Source organism: Notolepis coatsorum, assembly GCF_963971535.1.
Source record: "Notolepis coatsorum genome assembly, chromosome: 8".
NCBI classification, from domain to species: Eukaryota; Metazoa; Chordata; class Actinopteri; order Aulopiformes; family Paralepididae; genus Notolepis; species Notolepis coatsorum.
Genome location: NC_140172.1, coordinates 134,562,898 through 134,578,037, shown reverse-complemented (window position 1 = coordinate 134,578,037; position 15,140 = coordinate 134,562,898). Strand labels below are relative to the sequence as shown.

Here is a 15,140-nt window from a genome sequence, read left to right as displayed (position 1 = left end):
CCTTAGCTGCCAGAGTTGTACCCTTCCCTTCCTGCTGACTTGTTGTACAGAACTTGTAAGTCACTGCTGGCGGGACAAAACCTCATAACTCATTTTTTTTTTATATAAATCAACTCCGTAGATCATCCTCCATATGTGTGTGTGGGTTTTACAAAGTTTAAACAATGGGAAAGCATTAAACCGATCATCCGTCTAAACCTCCTAACTCTATTCACCCTCAAATCTGTGTTCGTTTTTTTCATCTGCTGAAAAGTTGGGTTTTTGGAGTTATGAGGTTTTGTCCCGCCAGCAGCAAAGTGCTAAATGACTAAATGTAAATATAAATGTAGAAAATAAGACAATTTAAAGGCGTAAGAAATTCACAGAAATGTGGTTTATTCTTAAAAAAAACACACTAAAACATTGGTCCACAAGTAAGATACTAAAAAAATATCACTTAAAAATGTATTCTCCAAAAAATTCGATTATAAATTACATTCTACCTTTTGTAAGTTACATTCTACTTTTTGTACATGATCTTTAAAAAACACAAAACAAAAGCACAATTTGTTTAAAAATTGGATGCAGCCCATGAACCATTGAACAGAACATTATACAGTCTGACTGCCGTGTTACTTTGGTGTATGTTTTTTTTTTTTTTTTTTTTTTTTTTGGACCTGGCTGACACCACGGTTCTGTGTAGATTAGAACCAGACATGTGTGTAAGCCAGGGAGTAAGGCTGGTACTGGGAATGCTGCTCACCGAGTAACAGTATTGAGCTGTGAACTTACCCTGCGTCTTTCAGGTCCTCCTAATTCACACATCCATAACGTAGACACTGTCCTGTTATTTGGTCTAGAACTAGGTTACGGTACACGATTTCTCAGCCAGATCAAAAATATGTAAATAAAGTATGCATCAACCACAGGAAAAAGGTACGTAATGTACGTTATGTTATAGCCATAAGTAATATATTTACGTTTCGTATCGGCGACAGTTAAAAATAAATAAATACCGGTAAGCGTAATTATATTACTAGGGCTGTCAGTTTATCGCGTTAATTAGATTAATTAATTACACAGCAAATGATTGCGTTATGAAAATTAACTCAATTTATTAAAATAATAAAATGTATAATTTCTTTTTTTAATCTCATTCATTCCATAAGAACGTAGAATAAACATTTACAGACTTTTTTTTTTTAAATGGCCCATTTGCATGTTCTTGGTATCTGATTCTAGGGACATCTATGGATCTCAGGGAATGTATACCCAGTGTCAGAAATACTGTGTCTGTTACTAGGATTGAGTAAATTGTAATGAACCAAATGAGAATATCAATACAAAAAAAAATTCTTTGACTGTGAATAACACCATGCTAAAATGTACCAGACCTGAAAAATCTTAGCAAATGAATAAATGGAAGATGATTAAACAGAAGGTTTTGTAGATACAGTACTGAATTCTGCCATCCGGACACATGCAATTTGAAATATTATTTATTATATATATAGAATATTAGGCCTAAAATGGTTATGCGATTAATTAGATTAATTAATTACAAATCCTGTAATTAATTAGATACATTTTTTTAATCACCTGACAGCACTATATATTACTTGTATATATGTATATAGACTGCATTTATATAGCACTTTTATCCAAAGCACTTTACAACTTATGTCTCACATTCACCCATTCACTCACACATTCATACACCAACGGCGGAGAAGATCATGGAATGAGTCAACTTGCTCATCGGGAGCGGTCAGGGGTTAAGTGTCTTGCTCAAGGACACTTCAACACGCTGCCGGGAGGAGTGGGAATCTAACTGTGAACCTTCTGATTACCAGATGACCGCTCCATTTCCTGATGAACTGTCGCCATTATATAACACAATGTTCATTATGTAATTTTTTTGCTGTGGTCAATTTAGTACTTTATTTCAGTTTTCTGATGAGACCGTGTTGGATTTCTACAATGCTTCCAAACTCAAAACTTCAGTTCTGTTGTCAGGTAGATACAGTATTTGAGTCTGACTGTCAAGTTTAGCTTCACTGTCCTGTATATACCAATATGTTTCTGTTCTGTAGCACATTTTCTCTCAAACATCAGTCTGTGAGGCTTTGTGTAGCTATTTACGTTGTATTCTATGCGACTTGATTTTGCTTAGTTGTGTTACATCTTAAACAGTTAAAGTATTTCATTATTATTATTTAATTTTATTTTCTTTTTGCATACCATGTGGTAGCACTTCATATTACGGTACAAGAATTGCAGGAAAATTACTATGCAATAACGGAAATAACATAATTACTACAGGGTTAGTAATTGAGAAAGCACTCGTCCGTAATAACTCATTATCAGATCCTCCCAGAAATTACCTTCCATTTTTACAGTAATTACCCTGTAATTTGTGCACTGTAATATTACAGTAAGTGCTACCAAACAGTTCAATTGACCAATTGTTGCATTATCAGCCATTAGCAGGCATCGCTTATATACCGTGATGATGCTGCTACTGAGGAGGTATTTGCAGGGATTCTCACAGCTCAGTATAGTGACTCAGTGAGTCACCTTCCCTCTACCACAGTAGGCTTGGACACTCAGGTGTTATAGCAGGGTTTCATGGGTCGCAGGCCTGTCTCCTACGGGTCCGTACTAGAGGATGACATCTTTTCGGGATTCCCACGGGATGGGAGTCAATTTCACTTTGAATCGCGTGATTGGGCAGGACCGGGAGTAAAAGTCAACGGGAGCAGAAGGGAGTGGGAACTACGACAACAAAATCAACGGGATTTGGACAGGAGTGATCATTTGAACATATCTCACCCTCGTAGTTTTCATTCAGTCACAAAACACTGCAGCACAAGCCAAACAAACTACACCGGAAGTCTAGTACTGCATCCGGCATGCAACCTCAAGCCTGTTAGGTTGAGCAGAGCGAGAGTAATGGAGGTGCGTAATATTGCAATAAAAAAAAAAACGGGAGTGGGATGGGAGTGGGATTCTATAAATATTTGGCTCGGGATTGGGACGGGATTGAGATCAGTCCTCTGTGGGAGTGGGATTTTTTTTAAACTCATTTGGGATTGGGATGGGATTATTTCTGTGGGAGTGGGAAGGAGCGGGAGTCAAAATCCACTCACATGTCAGCCTCTAGTCCGTACCTGGTTAGACATATCGGTAGGTTTTAATGTGACTGGCTCCCAGGGTGAGGCCACTTTTCTCGGTTCAGGTCCCTCTGCTGGAAATGTTTTAAAGAACCCACAGGTTTTAAGGCTTTCACATTGTGATCTACAGTCTTGCGGCTTCACAGGGTCTGTGTGATCAGCACTGATCACTACCACGGTGTTCATCTGCCAAGCACACGATTGGTGATTATCTGGAAAAACAGAGAGAGGGTGTCGATTCACTAATTAGTCTCATCTGCCGTGGGATCTAGAGATTCCTCACAACCAAAGGAACTAGCAGGTACCTCAGATTCAGATTATTTTATTGTCACAGCTTTTTTAAATGTACATACATTCAGAAAAAACCGTGAGATGCTTATAACTATATAACTATAAATGTAAACTATAACTATAAACTAAATAAGCTATAAACTTAAATGGTAAATGGCTGCATTTATATAGCTTTTATCCAAAGCGCTTTACAATTTCTTCTTCACATTTTACCATTCACTCACACATTCACACACCGACGGCGGAGGCAACCATGCAAGGTGCCGACCTGCTCATCGGGAGCAGTTAGAGGTTAAGTGTCTTGCTCAAGGACACTTCGACACGCTGCCCGGGAGGAGCAAGAATCGAACCGGGAACCTCCGGATTACCACACGACTGCTCTACCTCCTGAGCCACTGTCGCCCCCTATAAACTAAACATAATACACAACGTATATTCTATCTATACAAACTATACTAACTGTATAAATAAACTATTAACTATAAACTAAAGATAATACACAATGTATATTCTATATACAAACTATACAATACAAGGTATATGTTAGCCACAGTGTGTGCTACCTACCTTATTGTAGAGCTGAGCGTTGAGTCTGTAAGAGCAGTACTGTACTTTCTTCCTCTCCTCGTCTCGCCTCCTCTGCACCTCAGGCAGCTGCTCGTAGATCCTGAAAGAGGACACGGTTAGATACTGACGGGAGCCGGCGTGTTTTCATGTAACCTTGGAAATCATATTCTGCACACGGCACACCTCGTCACCTACCCCTTCAGTCTGGTCTTGTTTGCTATCATCCTACAAGCACTACATTCACCTCTCTGACCTGACCGCCTGTGTGTGGGGGGGGGGGGGGGTTAGTTGTGGCAAAGAGTACATTCATGAATATTAGTATTTGTTAGCATCTTGCTAAGCGTGGAAGTGGAAGTCGTTAACACTTCCGGCGCCAACAGCAGAGGGCGCTGATGGCCCTTCAGCGTCAGTGCTTTATCCAATGTAGGATAGGACTTATTTGCAAGTGCTTAAAATATATCAAATATAATAGCAATAGATCTAAATAACACGGTGATCGTCAGTGAGTTGCTTCCAGTCAACATGCACGAAACAGATAATTTTTTCATACATACATTTCCGTTTTATACCGTGATGAATATGAATATATTTCTAGAGCGTTCTGTCTCATCTCAATAAACTCCAGCAAATCGAGCTTCAATGTATTTCGTTAGAAATCGTGCCATTTGTCGCTTGATTTATGAATAGTTTTCAAATAAACACTAGATTATCGATATTATATGTGTCATCATGGGCAAACAGAAGCGGGGTCTGAAAAATGTGCTTCTCCGTACTTTGGTCGGCGCGAACCACGCATGCACACACACACACACAGCGGTGAAAGGAACATCTGATTAACCCAAGATTGGTAACATAGATTCCTTACCTCACATCTGATGTAGTGCAAAAAGATTAATCCAATTCCTGATCGCCATTCCAAATATTGATCGTGTTTATTGATCCAACGTTATATGTCCAAAACACATAATCCACGCTGCTCCGAGTGTCCCCAGTCAATGTGTTATAACGATACTGCATGCCCGAGAAGGAAAACCGGCACCGGACTTCTTAGATTGATGCACAGCCCCAGCCAGAGGGATTCCAATGATGTGCAATACCATCCGGGAGACGTTAGGTGGCGGTATTTGCCCTTTGCGAGCTCAGACCCATTCCCAATGATAACGTCAGGCTGGATGGATGAAAAATTTATGGATATAGCGAATAAAAGAAATATTGATTAAAACCCGGGATTTCTCGGGTTTGGCGCCCAGAGCATGGCGAGTTAACCCGACTTATCTCAGGGTTGGCCTCCAAAGGGTTAAGAGGGCATGAAGCGTGAATATATATATTTATTTTTCATCTACTTTTTCTCCCCATTTTTCTATTTTTGGGGTTGGGTAGGTGTTAAAGGAAAACTCCAACATTTTGGGAAATTAGCTTATTTAACATCTTCCCTGGAGTTAGACAAGAAGATACATACCTTTTTTGTCTCTGTGCGTGCATTTAGCTTAGGGAACAGTCGCTCCGTTAGCGTAGCTTAGCTTCATCACTGGAAGTGGGGGGGTTTTAGAGCCTGACGTTCCTACAATGCCCTACAGTCACCAAATACACTCCAAATACAACTCCAAAACGTTCCTGTAAATATGTTGTGACCCGTGTATTTACCACGTGGAGAAATAAAAAATAATTGAATTCGACAATTACGTTTTCTAAGCAGATATACTCTGAACTATTTTTTGCCGAACGACTCGTCTCTGGGCGCAGTCAGTGATTTCTACGTGGAAGCCGTGTTTGTTTACATTCTCATTCATTCAAAGGATCCGAACCGATTGAAGTTTATGGATACCATGACTTAAAATCCTCTTACCTTAACGATTAAAAGCCTCCCCAATTTAGAAAACAGTAATCCAATGGCTGGTATTGATAATATACTACTAACTACTGTACGCTCGGAGCTAACCGGAGCTAACACTAAAGCTAATATAATGACTTCCTTTCTGGGGGGGTTTCAAAATAAAAGAGCGACGTCTATAGCAGCGGAATACGTTTATTTTGTACATTATCTAACGTTAACACGAACATAAACTAACTTTAGGTTAGTTGTAACGTTAGTTTAGGTTCGTGTTAACGTTAGATAATGTACAAAATAAACGTATTCCGCTGCTATAGACGTCGCTCTTTTATTTTGAAACCCCCCCAGAAAGGAAGTCATTATATTAGCTTTAGTGTTAGCTCCGGTTAGCTCCGAGCGTACAGTAGTTAGTAGTATATTATCAATACCAGCCATTGGATTACTGTTTTCTAAATTGGGGAGGCTTTTAATCGTCAATGTAAGAGGATTCCACGTAGAAATCACTGACTGCGCCCAGAGATGAGTCGTTCGGCAAAAGATTGTTCCGAGTATATCTGCTTAGAAAACGTAATTGTTGAATTAAATTATTTTGTATTTCTCCACGTGGTAAATACACAGGTCACAACATGTTTACAGGAACGTTTTGGAGTTGTATTTGGAGTGTATTTGGTGACTGTAGGGCACTGTAGGGAACGTCAGGCTCTAAAACCCCCCCACTTCCAGTGATGAAGCTAAGCTACGCTAACGGAGCGACTGTTCCCTAAGCTAAATGCACGCACAGAGACAAAAAAGGTATGCATCTTCTTGTCTAACTCCAGGGAAGATGTTAAATAAGCAAATTTCCCAAAATGTTGGAGTTTTCCTTTAAGCAACATAATATTAAAAGCTTCATGCCCCAATGAAAGCAGAGAGATGTTGAGTTTCCTCACAAAGGAAAACAGCTGAACTCCTCCCATCTTCTGCTTCCATGTTGGCTGAGCTCCAACACAGCAAACCAAACCATCAGACAGCTGTTCTAATCTAAAACCTAAAGTACATCTAGCTGTACTTAATGGATTGGTTGATAAGCCAACTTGCGGTAATACAAACACAAACCATCTGGTTAGTTTTCTCAGGACATGTATTGGTAGTTATAAATAATAATATAATAATATATATAAATAATAATAATAAATATATATATATATTTGTTCCTATTGTGATTTGGGTGCTTGGCCTAATACCTAGCCTATAATCACAGTAAATAATATCCTCCCGGGTATCGCTGCCATATTGTCTTCATTATTTACGTGTGCCTAATTATTTATTCAAAAGCATCCCTAAAGAAGCAAAACACAAACGCTAGTGAAAAAGTAAACAACATTCATCAAACGTACTGTTTTGACCTCTGAACCATCTCCTTCCTTGGGACGGCCCTCCTGAACACGCCTTGAGAGAGAAAGTACAAAATAATTAGTTCCAGTTGTTCCAGTGTACATTCTTCAAACCGGCTGTCATTATTATTAATTACGTCTTCATTGCATGCTTTATTAGGCTTTATTATTCTAATTATTATGCTATTGAGAGACAATGGCAAAATCGTGACTTCAAGATTATGACATATTTTTATCATCTTGTAATAAAATAATCATGGTCCTACTCCTATTTAATTCAAAATGGTATTTTCTTTTACTTTTTAATACTGCTGCAAGGAATCTTTTTTGATGAACTTAAAGAAACACGCTAACATTATGGGATGCTTAGGGCATTTTCACACCTAGCTCGTTTGGAGCTGTTGTTCCGCAACCTGGAGCGTTTACCCCCTATTTCGGTTCAGTTGGGCATATATGAACACAGCAATCACATTCTGTTGCGGAACAAAACAAGCGGGCCGAGACCACCTAGAGAGTGTGGTCTCGGCGCACTTCCAAACGAACCCGACGCGACTCGTACGCTGTGAGAATGCAATCGACTTAACAAACCAAAATAATAATAATAATAATGAGTCGTGGGTCAACGTGGAGCAGCGATGAGGTACACTGCCTCGTTGATATTTGGGCAGACGATCACATTCGTCAGATGCTGGAGAACACGCACAAGAACACTGAAGTGTACAGAAAGTTTAGTGACCGAATGAGGGAAAGGGGCTTTGAATGGTCTGTCGAACAGTGTCGCGCTGTTGCTGCTGCTGCTGCATGTTGTTACAGCGGAGATACAACAAGCAGAGCAGACCCTGAAATGGTGTTTGTGTTGCCGGGTGTCAGTCAGCTGTGTCCCCGCCGCCGCGCAGGAGAGGAGAGCCGGGGTCTGTAGTGACGCTGCAACAGCAGCACCGTGCGGGACAACGCCTCCTCTCTCTCTCTCACTGACTCTCTCTTTGTCCGCGGTCATCAGTAAAGTCAGGCTCGAGTCAGATTCAGGGTTAGGGGGGGGGGGGGGACACACCCCCCAAAATCTGACCAATGAGTGACAGTTTGCTCATGCATGCGTTTGTTTTGGTCCGCTGTTAACACAGCCGTGTGAACACAAACGAACTAAAGGACAAGTGCAACAATTGTATCATTATAGTCCCTGTGTCTCCCTGAATCGGAACAAAGCAAACGAACTACAGGTGTGAAAACACCCTTAGAGTCTTCTCCAGAGTCACACAAAAAGATAGATACCAATTTCCTGTTCAGTAGAAAGCTATCTTAGCATAAATTTATGGAAGTGGATATGGACCACTAGCCTAGCTTAAAACTCCGGGAGAGGTGTTTTGGGCCAACAGCTAGGCTCGCTGATCCGCTTCCATTCATTTGTGCTAAGCTAGGCTAGATTGCAGCCGGACAGCTTTCTACTGAACACACAGAGAGGACACAGAAATTGGTATCTATCTTCTACTCTGACTCTGGAGAAGATGGTAAGCGCATTTCCCATAATGTTGGCATGTTCCAAAATATACAGCATGTATGTATATACTGTATATATATATATATATATATATATATATATATATATACACCTTTTAACTATATTGATATATTGAGGATGACGGTATAGTAAAAATCCATACCTTTGCATGGATCCATGACGGTATACCTTCACACTCCTACTGTATCATCATCATCATCACCTACTGTACATTCCATGTCTTAACTGTACTCTAGACCTCCAGTCTCTCCTCCGTGTGTGTGGCTGTGTACCTGCGGGCTGAGGCAGCCTCCAATGGCCTCCAGGGTGGTTGAAGAGCTCCTCTTGCTCCCTGGCGAAGACGAGCCTCCTCTCCACCACCTGCAGGGCCAGGCGCTTCAGCCTCTGCCTGGACCGGGAGATGAACTCTGGCCGCCGCAGCTCCAAGGCCTCCTGCAGGAGGGAGAGAGGAGCCGGGGACTTTAGTGAAGTTCAACGTCACTTTATTTGTCACGCGCAAATCACGCAAATAGAATAGAATAGAAATACTTTATTCATCCCAAGGGAAATTTGGCACTACAAATCGCTCACAGTAAACAGTAAACATTTGGGTAGACAAAGACAAAAGTCACGAATAAGAATAAAAATAAGCCTAAGAATAAAATACGGTCCGGGATATACATTTCCTATGTTACATTTTAATATAAAATATACACTAAAATATACAGTAAGTGTCAAATTGTACAATGTCGGTTTAAAAGTAAAAGTCCAGGGCCCTCATTCATCAACGTGTTCTACGCACAGATCTGTGCTTACCCTGTGCGTACAATCATTTCTAAGCAAAGAGTGGGATTCATCAATTTCGATTTGAACTTGACTCCGTGCTTACATCTACGCACAGGTCGGACCTGGCGTACCTCGCGCCCAGTGGTAGAATATCGTTACTACGCATAAGCACTCCTCAGTCCTGCATTAGTTTCAAGGCGGAAATAAGCTTCCGTGCATTAGTGTTCAACTTCTGTATGACCCGTAATTCATTATAGTTCATTGTAAAATAGCGACAGTAGTGTAATTATAACGGGCTCACACGCGAACAAGAGGTTGGCCTGCTTGTTTGGCACGGGGGGGCAGACGCAAAACACCAACCTCCAAACGCGATTAGATATTGTTTCAAATAAAAAGCAAACTATTTTGTGTGTCATGTTTCCAAATAAGATTGGTCACGAAATGCTTTCTACTTCAATTTGTTGGTTAGAATAGATGACCTCCGTTGAAACTTCACTGAGACTAACAGTCTATTTGTGAGCTCCCGCACAGATGTGGTGATAATAATAATAATAATAGCTTAATTTTATATAGCGCCTTTCAAGAGAGCCAAGGTCGCTTTACATAGATAGGGGGGGGGGAATAACAAAGTAACAAACATAGTGGACAGACACACAACATATATATATGATGATGGAATTCATTCAAGATCCTCCACCCTCGGGTCTTTGCCACCGCGGCACGGTCCATCGTGATATTGGAGATGGATCGACCAATAGACTGTTACTGTAGCTGTCAAAGCTCCATCACAAATGCAGTTATGTGAATAGAAAGGGATTCCACTCAGTCAATGTTGCGATGCGCATTTGCCTGATACATGTTATTGCTGGATGCCGGGAGGAAGGCGATGCTGAATGTTTTCAATTCATTAAATAAAACGGATACTTTTTGCAAGGGTTTACTGACTGTCATACAAATGATCAACCAACTACATACTGTAACTTTTCAGTGCACGTTCTTATTTACATTGTGACAACAGCCTTGTGAGTTCCCGCAGTGACCCGCACACAGACATGATGGAATTCAAGTTCATGTTTGTATTGATCACATATAGGCAGGCTACACATGGCGTATCTGCTGCATACATGGCAGTAAGATTCATTGTTCTTGTATAGCTCTCGTATTATTGTTTATGTAGGCTACCCAATACTGACATCAAAATGGATTGTAGTATGCCTCTAGAAATCATATGCAGCAGGTAGAAAATTGACGGGAGATCCATCGCGATTTGGAATAAAATTGAGGAGAACTTTAATCCATGGGTATTAATCAAACAACACGGGAAAAGGCAGTCATATTCCAGCGCGGTCTTTATTAGCAGACAACAAAATAGATGCCTCTAAAAATCATATAGCCAATCGAACACAACTAATAAAGGCATTCATATTACAGCACGGTTATAATGACACACAACCAACGCCAAACAGTGGTCAACGAACGGTCTTTATTAGTATTTTGAGCTGTCCAGGCAGAATTGCAGCAATGGTCTTAGGGAGCCGTTGATATCTGACATCACCGTTTACGAGTCCGCCTTTTATTTATCACATAATACGCGATAGTGTCTTCTTGGTTCGACAGCAGTGAACAATCTTCGTGGAGTTTCTCAGAGTCCCGCTCGGGTCGGTCCATTATTTCACATCCCATGGGGGGTGTTTCCTCATTTTCATGACCATATATGGATAATCATGCACGAGCATTGACGGTAGAACAAAGTGGTATTCATCAACACGGCGGAGCATAGAGCCTGCGTACGCACCGTGTGATGAATCCCGACTTCCCTGTGCGTACACTAGTTCTACATTCCGTGCTTACGTGTGGAAATAGAAATGTTCTACGCACACTATTGATGAATGAGGGCCCAGGAAGATAGTAAAGTGCACATTAATCAACATATTCAGTTTCCACATCAATGTAAATGTGCCAGAGTTAGCTAATGAGCTAGTTTTCATCCGTAGTCCCTGCATGTCTTTACGGTGTGGGAGGAAACCAGAGTCCCTGCCTAACATGCATGTCTTTATGGTGTGGGAGGAAACCGGAGTCCCTGCCTAACATGCATGTCTTTATGGTGTGGGAGGAAACCAGAGTCCCTGCCTAACATGCATGTCTTTATGGTGTGGGAGGAAACCAGAGTCCCTGCCTAACATGATGTCTTTATGGTGTGGGAGGAAACCAGAGTCCCTGCCTAACATGATGTCTTTATGGTGTGGAGGAAACCAGAGTCCCTGCCTAACATGCATGTCTTTATGGTGTGGGAGGAAACCAGAGTCCCTGCCTAACATGATGTCTTTATGGTGTGGAGGAAACCAGAGTCCCTGCCTAACATGCATGTCTTTATGGTGTGGAGGAAACCAGAGTCCCTGCCTAACATGCATGTCTTTATGGTGTGGAGGAAACCAGAGTCCCTGTCTAACATGCATGTCTTTATGGTGTGGAGGAAACCAGAGTCCCTGCCTAACATGCATGTCTTTATGGTGTGGGAGGAAACCAGAGTCCCTGTCTAACATGCATGTCTTTATGGTGTGGGAGGAAACCAGAGTCCCCAAAGGAAACCCACGTGAACACAGGGAGAACATGCAAACTCCACACAGAAAGGCCCACTATACTAACTAAAAGCGATATAGTATTTTATAATATCGTCACCTTCTTGAAATAATGTCTTAAGTCATCTTTTCAAGTTTTGAAAAAACGGAATAAACTGAACCAAATATAGAATATACAGTATGATATTTATTAATCATTTCACAACTGGGTAGGAACAGCATGATCTTTTCAATTAAGGATGTAGGCAATTTTACCAGAGGTGGCCAGCATCATGAAGAGATGAAAACACAATCGTCCTCAAAAAGTGACATAAGCCATTATTTTGAGACGGTGTCGATGTCTTATTTCATTACTACTGGTCAAACTGTGGGAGTGTCTGAAGACTCAACCCACCTGGAGGGAGACGCGGACCAGACCAGAGGAGGACGTCTTGCCGCTGGACTCTGGTTCAGTGAGGATGATGCCGTGCCTGGAGGTCTGAGGCCTGTCGCTGGGCAGTGCGTCTTCCTGCACCCGTCTCTGTCTGAGGGGCTCTCTCCAGGGGTGGGTCCTCCTGTAGAGCTCAAACCAGACGGAGCTGGGCTTTGGATCCTCCTCTGGCTGGTTCTCCTTCCGGGCCTCTGCCCTCAGCTCCTCTGCAGGGACGAACCATGACACGCCTGGAGGGGAGTAATGGTGAGGTTTGAAAAGACTTTCAATAGTGTACGTTGAAGAAAAATAGGGTATCTGCAGGGTATTCAAACGTTTTTAAAAGTATTGAAAACATAATTATCAATTCAAGGCCTTAAAAAGGTATTAATTAATTTGCACAGGTAATACATTTTTCTCTTTTGGGGGGGGGGGGGGGGGGGGGGGCAGCCCAGCTGTCGGGAGATGAACCAATATTAAATGCATACTTTTTTTTTTATTATCAAAGTCGTTTTTTGCAGGGCTACTGGGAGCTTGGTAGCATTTGGACTGGCCTCTCTTGCTCTTGCTCTTCCTCTGGGATCTGGAAGGACTCCTCTCCAGGGTGGAGGAGGACGAGGCGTCGAGCCTCCTGGAGCCCCTGGCCAGGCTTGGGGAGGGGGAGGGGAAGGTGGTCCCGACGTCGCGGGTGTGGCGTCGCGTCGCGTTGCTGACGAACTCCAGGTCACCTGGGCAGAGAGATGGAACCATCAGCAAGTGCCTTTTCCTATCCTGGTTAAAGGTGGCGTCTGTAATGTCATCAAACGGCAACCTCTGGGCAAAAGCGCCCTGCTTGGTATTGCACTTGTTTATATATATTTTTTGTTTTGGTCTGATGTTTGGGTTAAGAGTAAGTTATTATACTGAGAATTTCTCCAGAACTGACAGAGCCCAAGGTGTAACATCAATACTTGATATTGTGTAATACAATTGTCATGGTGCCATTTCATTCAAAATGATCTATTTTCTTTTCATTTCTTTTCAATGTTTTGACTAATTAAAAAATATACAGTATGTACGTATATAAGATAAGATAATATATTCCTTTATTGATCCCCTTGGGGAAATTCAGGCATCATAGCAGCATGGGGAGGGGGGGGGGGAAGTAGAAGACATGATACAGGTCGTAAAATTATCGTACAGTGGAGAAGTAAAAATAGAAATAGAATAATAAATAGGCAGTGTAAACAATATAACAATATAATTTACTCTGGACATGCGCATAAGGGAAAGTAGGCAGTGTAAAAAGGTCAAGGTGCAAGATGAGGGTATGTATGCCCACTCTAATTATATTTACCCTACAATAAATATAGTTACCATATATATATATATCATCTAATAAACTAAAATTGAATCTAATATATAATCAAAATATGCTAAATAAAATGCTAAATATATTATAATATACATTTCTTTATAAATATGTAAACATTGTGGACGACGGCATGGTAAAAATCTAGGGATGCTCGATATTGGCTTTTTTACCGATATACCGATATTGTCCAACTCTTAATTTCCGATACCGATATCAACAGATATCACATTTTAATGCCGATATCGGCTGATAATATCGGACATCCCTATAAAAATCCATACATTTGCATGGATCCATGATGGTGTGCCTTCATAACTAGGTGTACCTCCCAGGCCCTGAGTCCACTATAACGTGTCCTGGTTTCCACTGACCTGCCTGGATGCCTCTGCTGACCTGCTTGACGCTCTTCTTGGAGGGCAGCGTGTAGGTGTTGGTCGACGAGTCAGAAAGGACCTGCAGAGCAACACAGTAGACTTCAGTGTATATATTCAATTTCAGAAAACATTTCCCCCCCACCAGCCACATTTAGGTAGTGGATTTGGAATTTCACCAGCACAGTTTAATCAGGGTGTCTGTCTGCAAGTTTCAACAAGTAAAATTTAATACTTTTAAAGAAATGTTTAACCTCTTTAGCCCGACGGGTACGGTACCAGACCCAAAATGACATCACGCCATAAATCCATCTCTACAGACTGTATGAATTAATGTTGCGTTTTCTTTTCAAATGTAAAGACCCTAACCCTGTCAAAACAGCAGTCATAGTGTATATTTTCAGCAATACGTTTGTTTACCAATAGGTTCAAGTGTTATTAGTAAGGCTGTCAAAGTTAACACGGTATTAACGCGTTATCGCCCGATTCTATTAACGCCACTATTTTTTTAAACTCAAGATTAACTTTTAAGAAAACCTTTTTTTTCTTTTTTTTCCTAGACTTCACTCAGGTGTATTATTGATGCTCTCATTGATACTATGTTTGTTTCTGAAGTGTGTGTGTGTGTGTGAGATATATAGAGAGAGAGGGGGGTGAGAGAGATGAGGAAGGGGCAAGAGCGAAAGAGAGCTGGGAGAGTGTGTGAGAGAGAGAGGGGGCGTCTGTGATTACTCAGCCCTTGTGTGGGTGAATGTAACAAGTTCCTAACGTTTTCTTTCCCCTATAATTTCATGCACACTTTATTCATTGTTTTAAATTATTATTTTCTTTTTTGAATTTGATGCAAATTTGCAATGCATGAGGGTCATCCTTTTGTGTTAAATGGCTGCATAAAGCAAGCATTTGTTGACTCGCATGTTGATAAGAGTATT

At 41.2% G+C, this 15,140-nt stretch overlaps 1 protein-coding gene across 1 annotated transcript in view; it reads right to left on the bottom strand.

Annotated features, from left to right (window-relative positions):
• Positions 1-615: 615 nt before the first annotated feature.
• Positions 616-15,140, bottom strand: part of alms1 (ALMS1 centrosome and basal body associated protein) — a gene marked incomplete at its 5' end in the record, with an annotated part of 92,315 nt that continues 77,790 nt past the window's right edge. Inside the window, 7 exons of the mRNA XM_084320550.1 lie at positions 616-3,364; positions 4,011-4,110; positions 7,218-7,269; positions 9,003-9,162; positions 12,469-12,734; positions 12,972-13,211; positions 14,209-14,290. Coding sequence (XP_084176676.1) covers positions 3,335-3,364; positions 4,011-4,110; positions 7,218-7,269; positions 9,003-9,162; positions 12,469-12,734; positions 12,972-13,211; positions 14,209-14,290 — 930 coding nt within the window. The 3' untranslated portion in view covers positions 616-3,334. The remainder of the gene's footprint in view (positions 3,365-4,010; positions 4,111-7,217; positions 7,270-9,002; positions 9,163-12,468; positions 12,735-12,971; positions 13,212-14,208; positions 14,291-15,140) is intronic.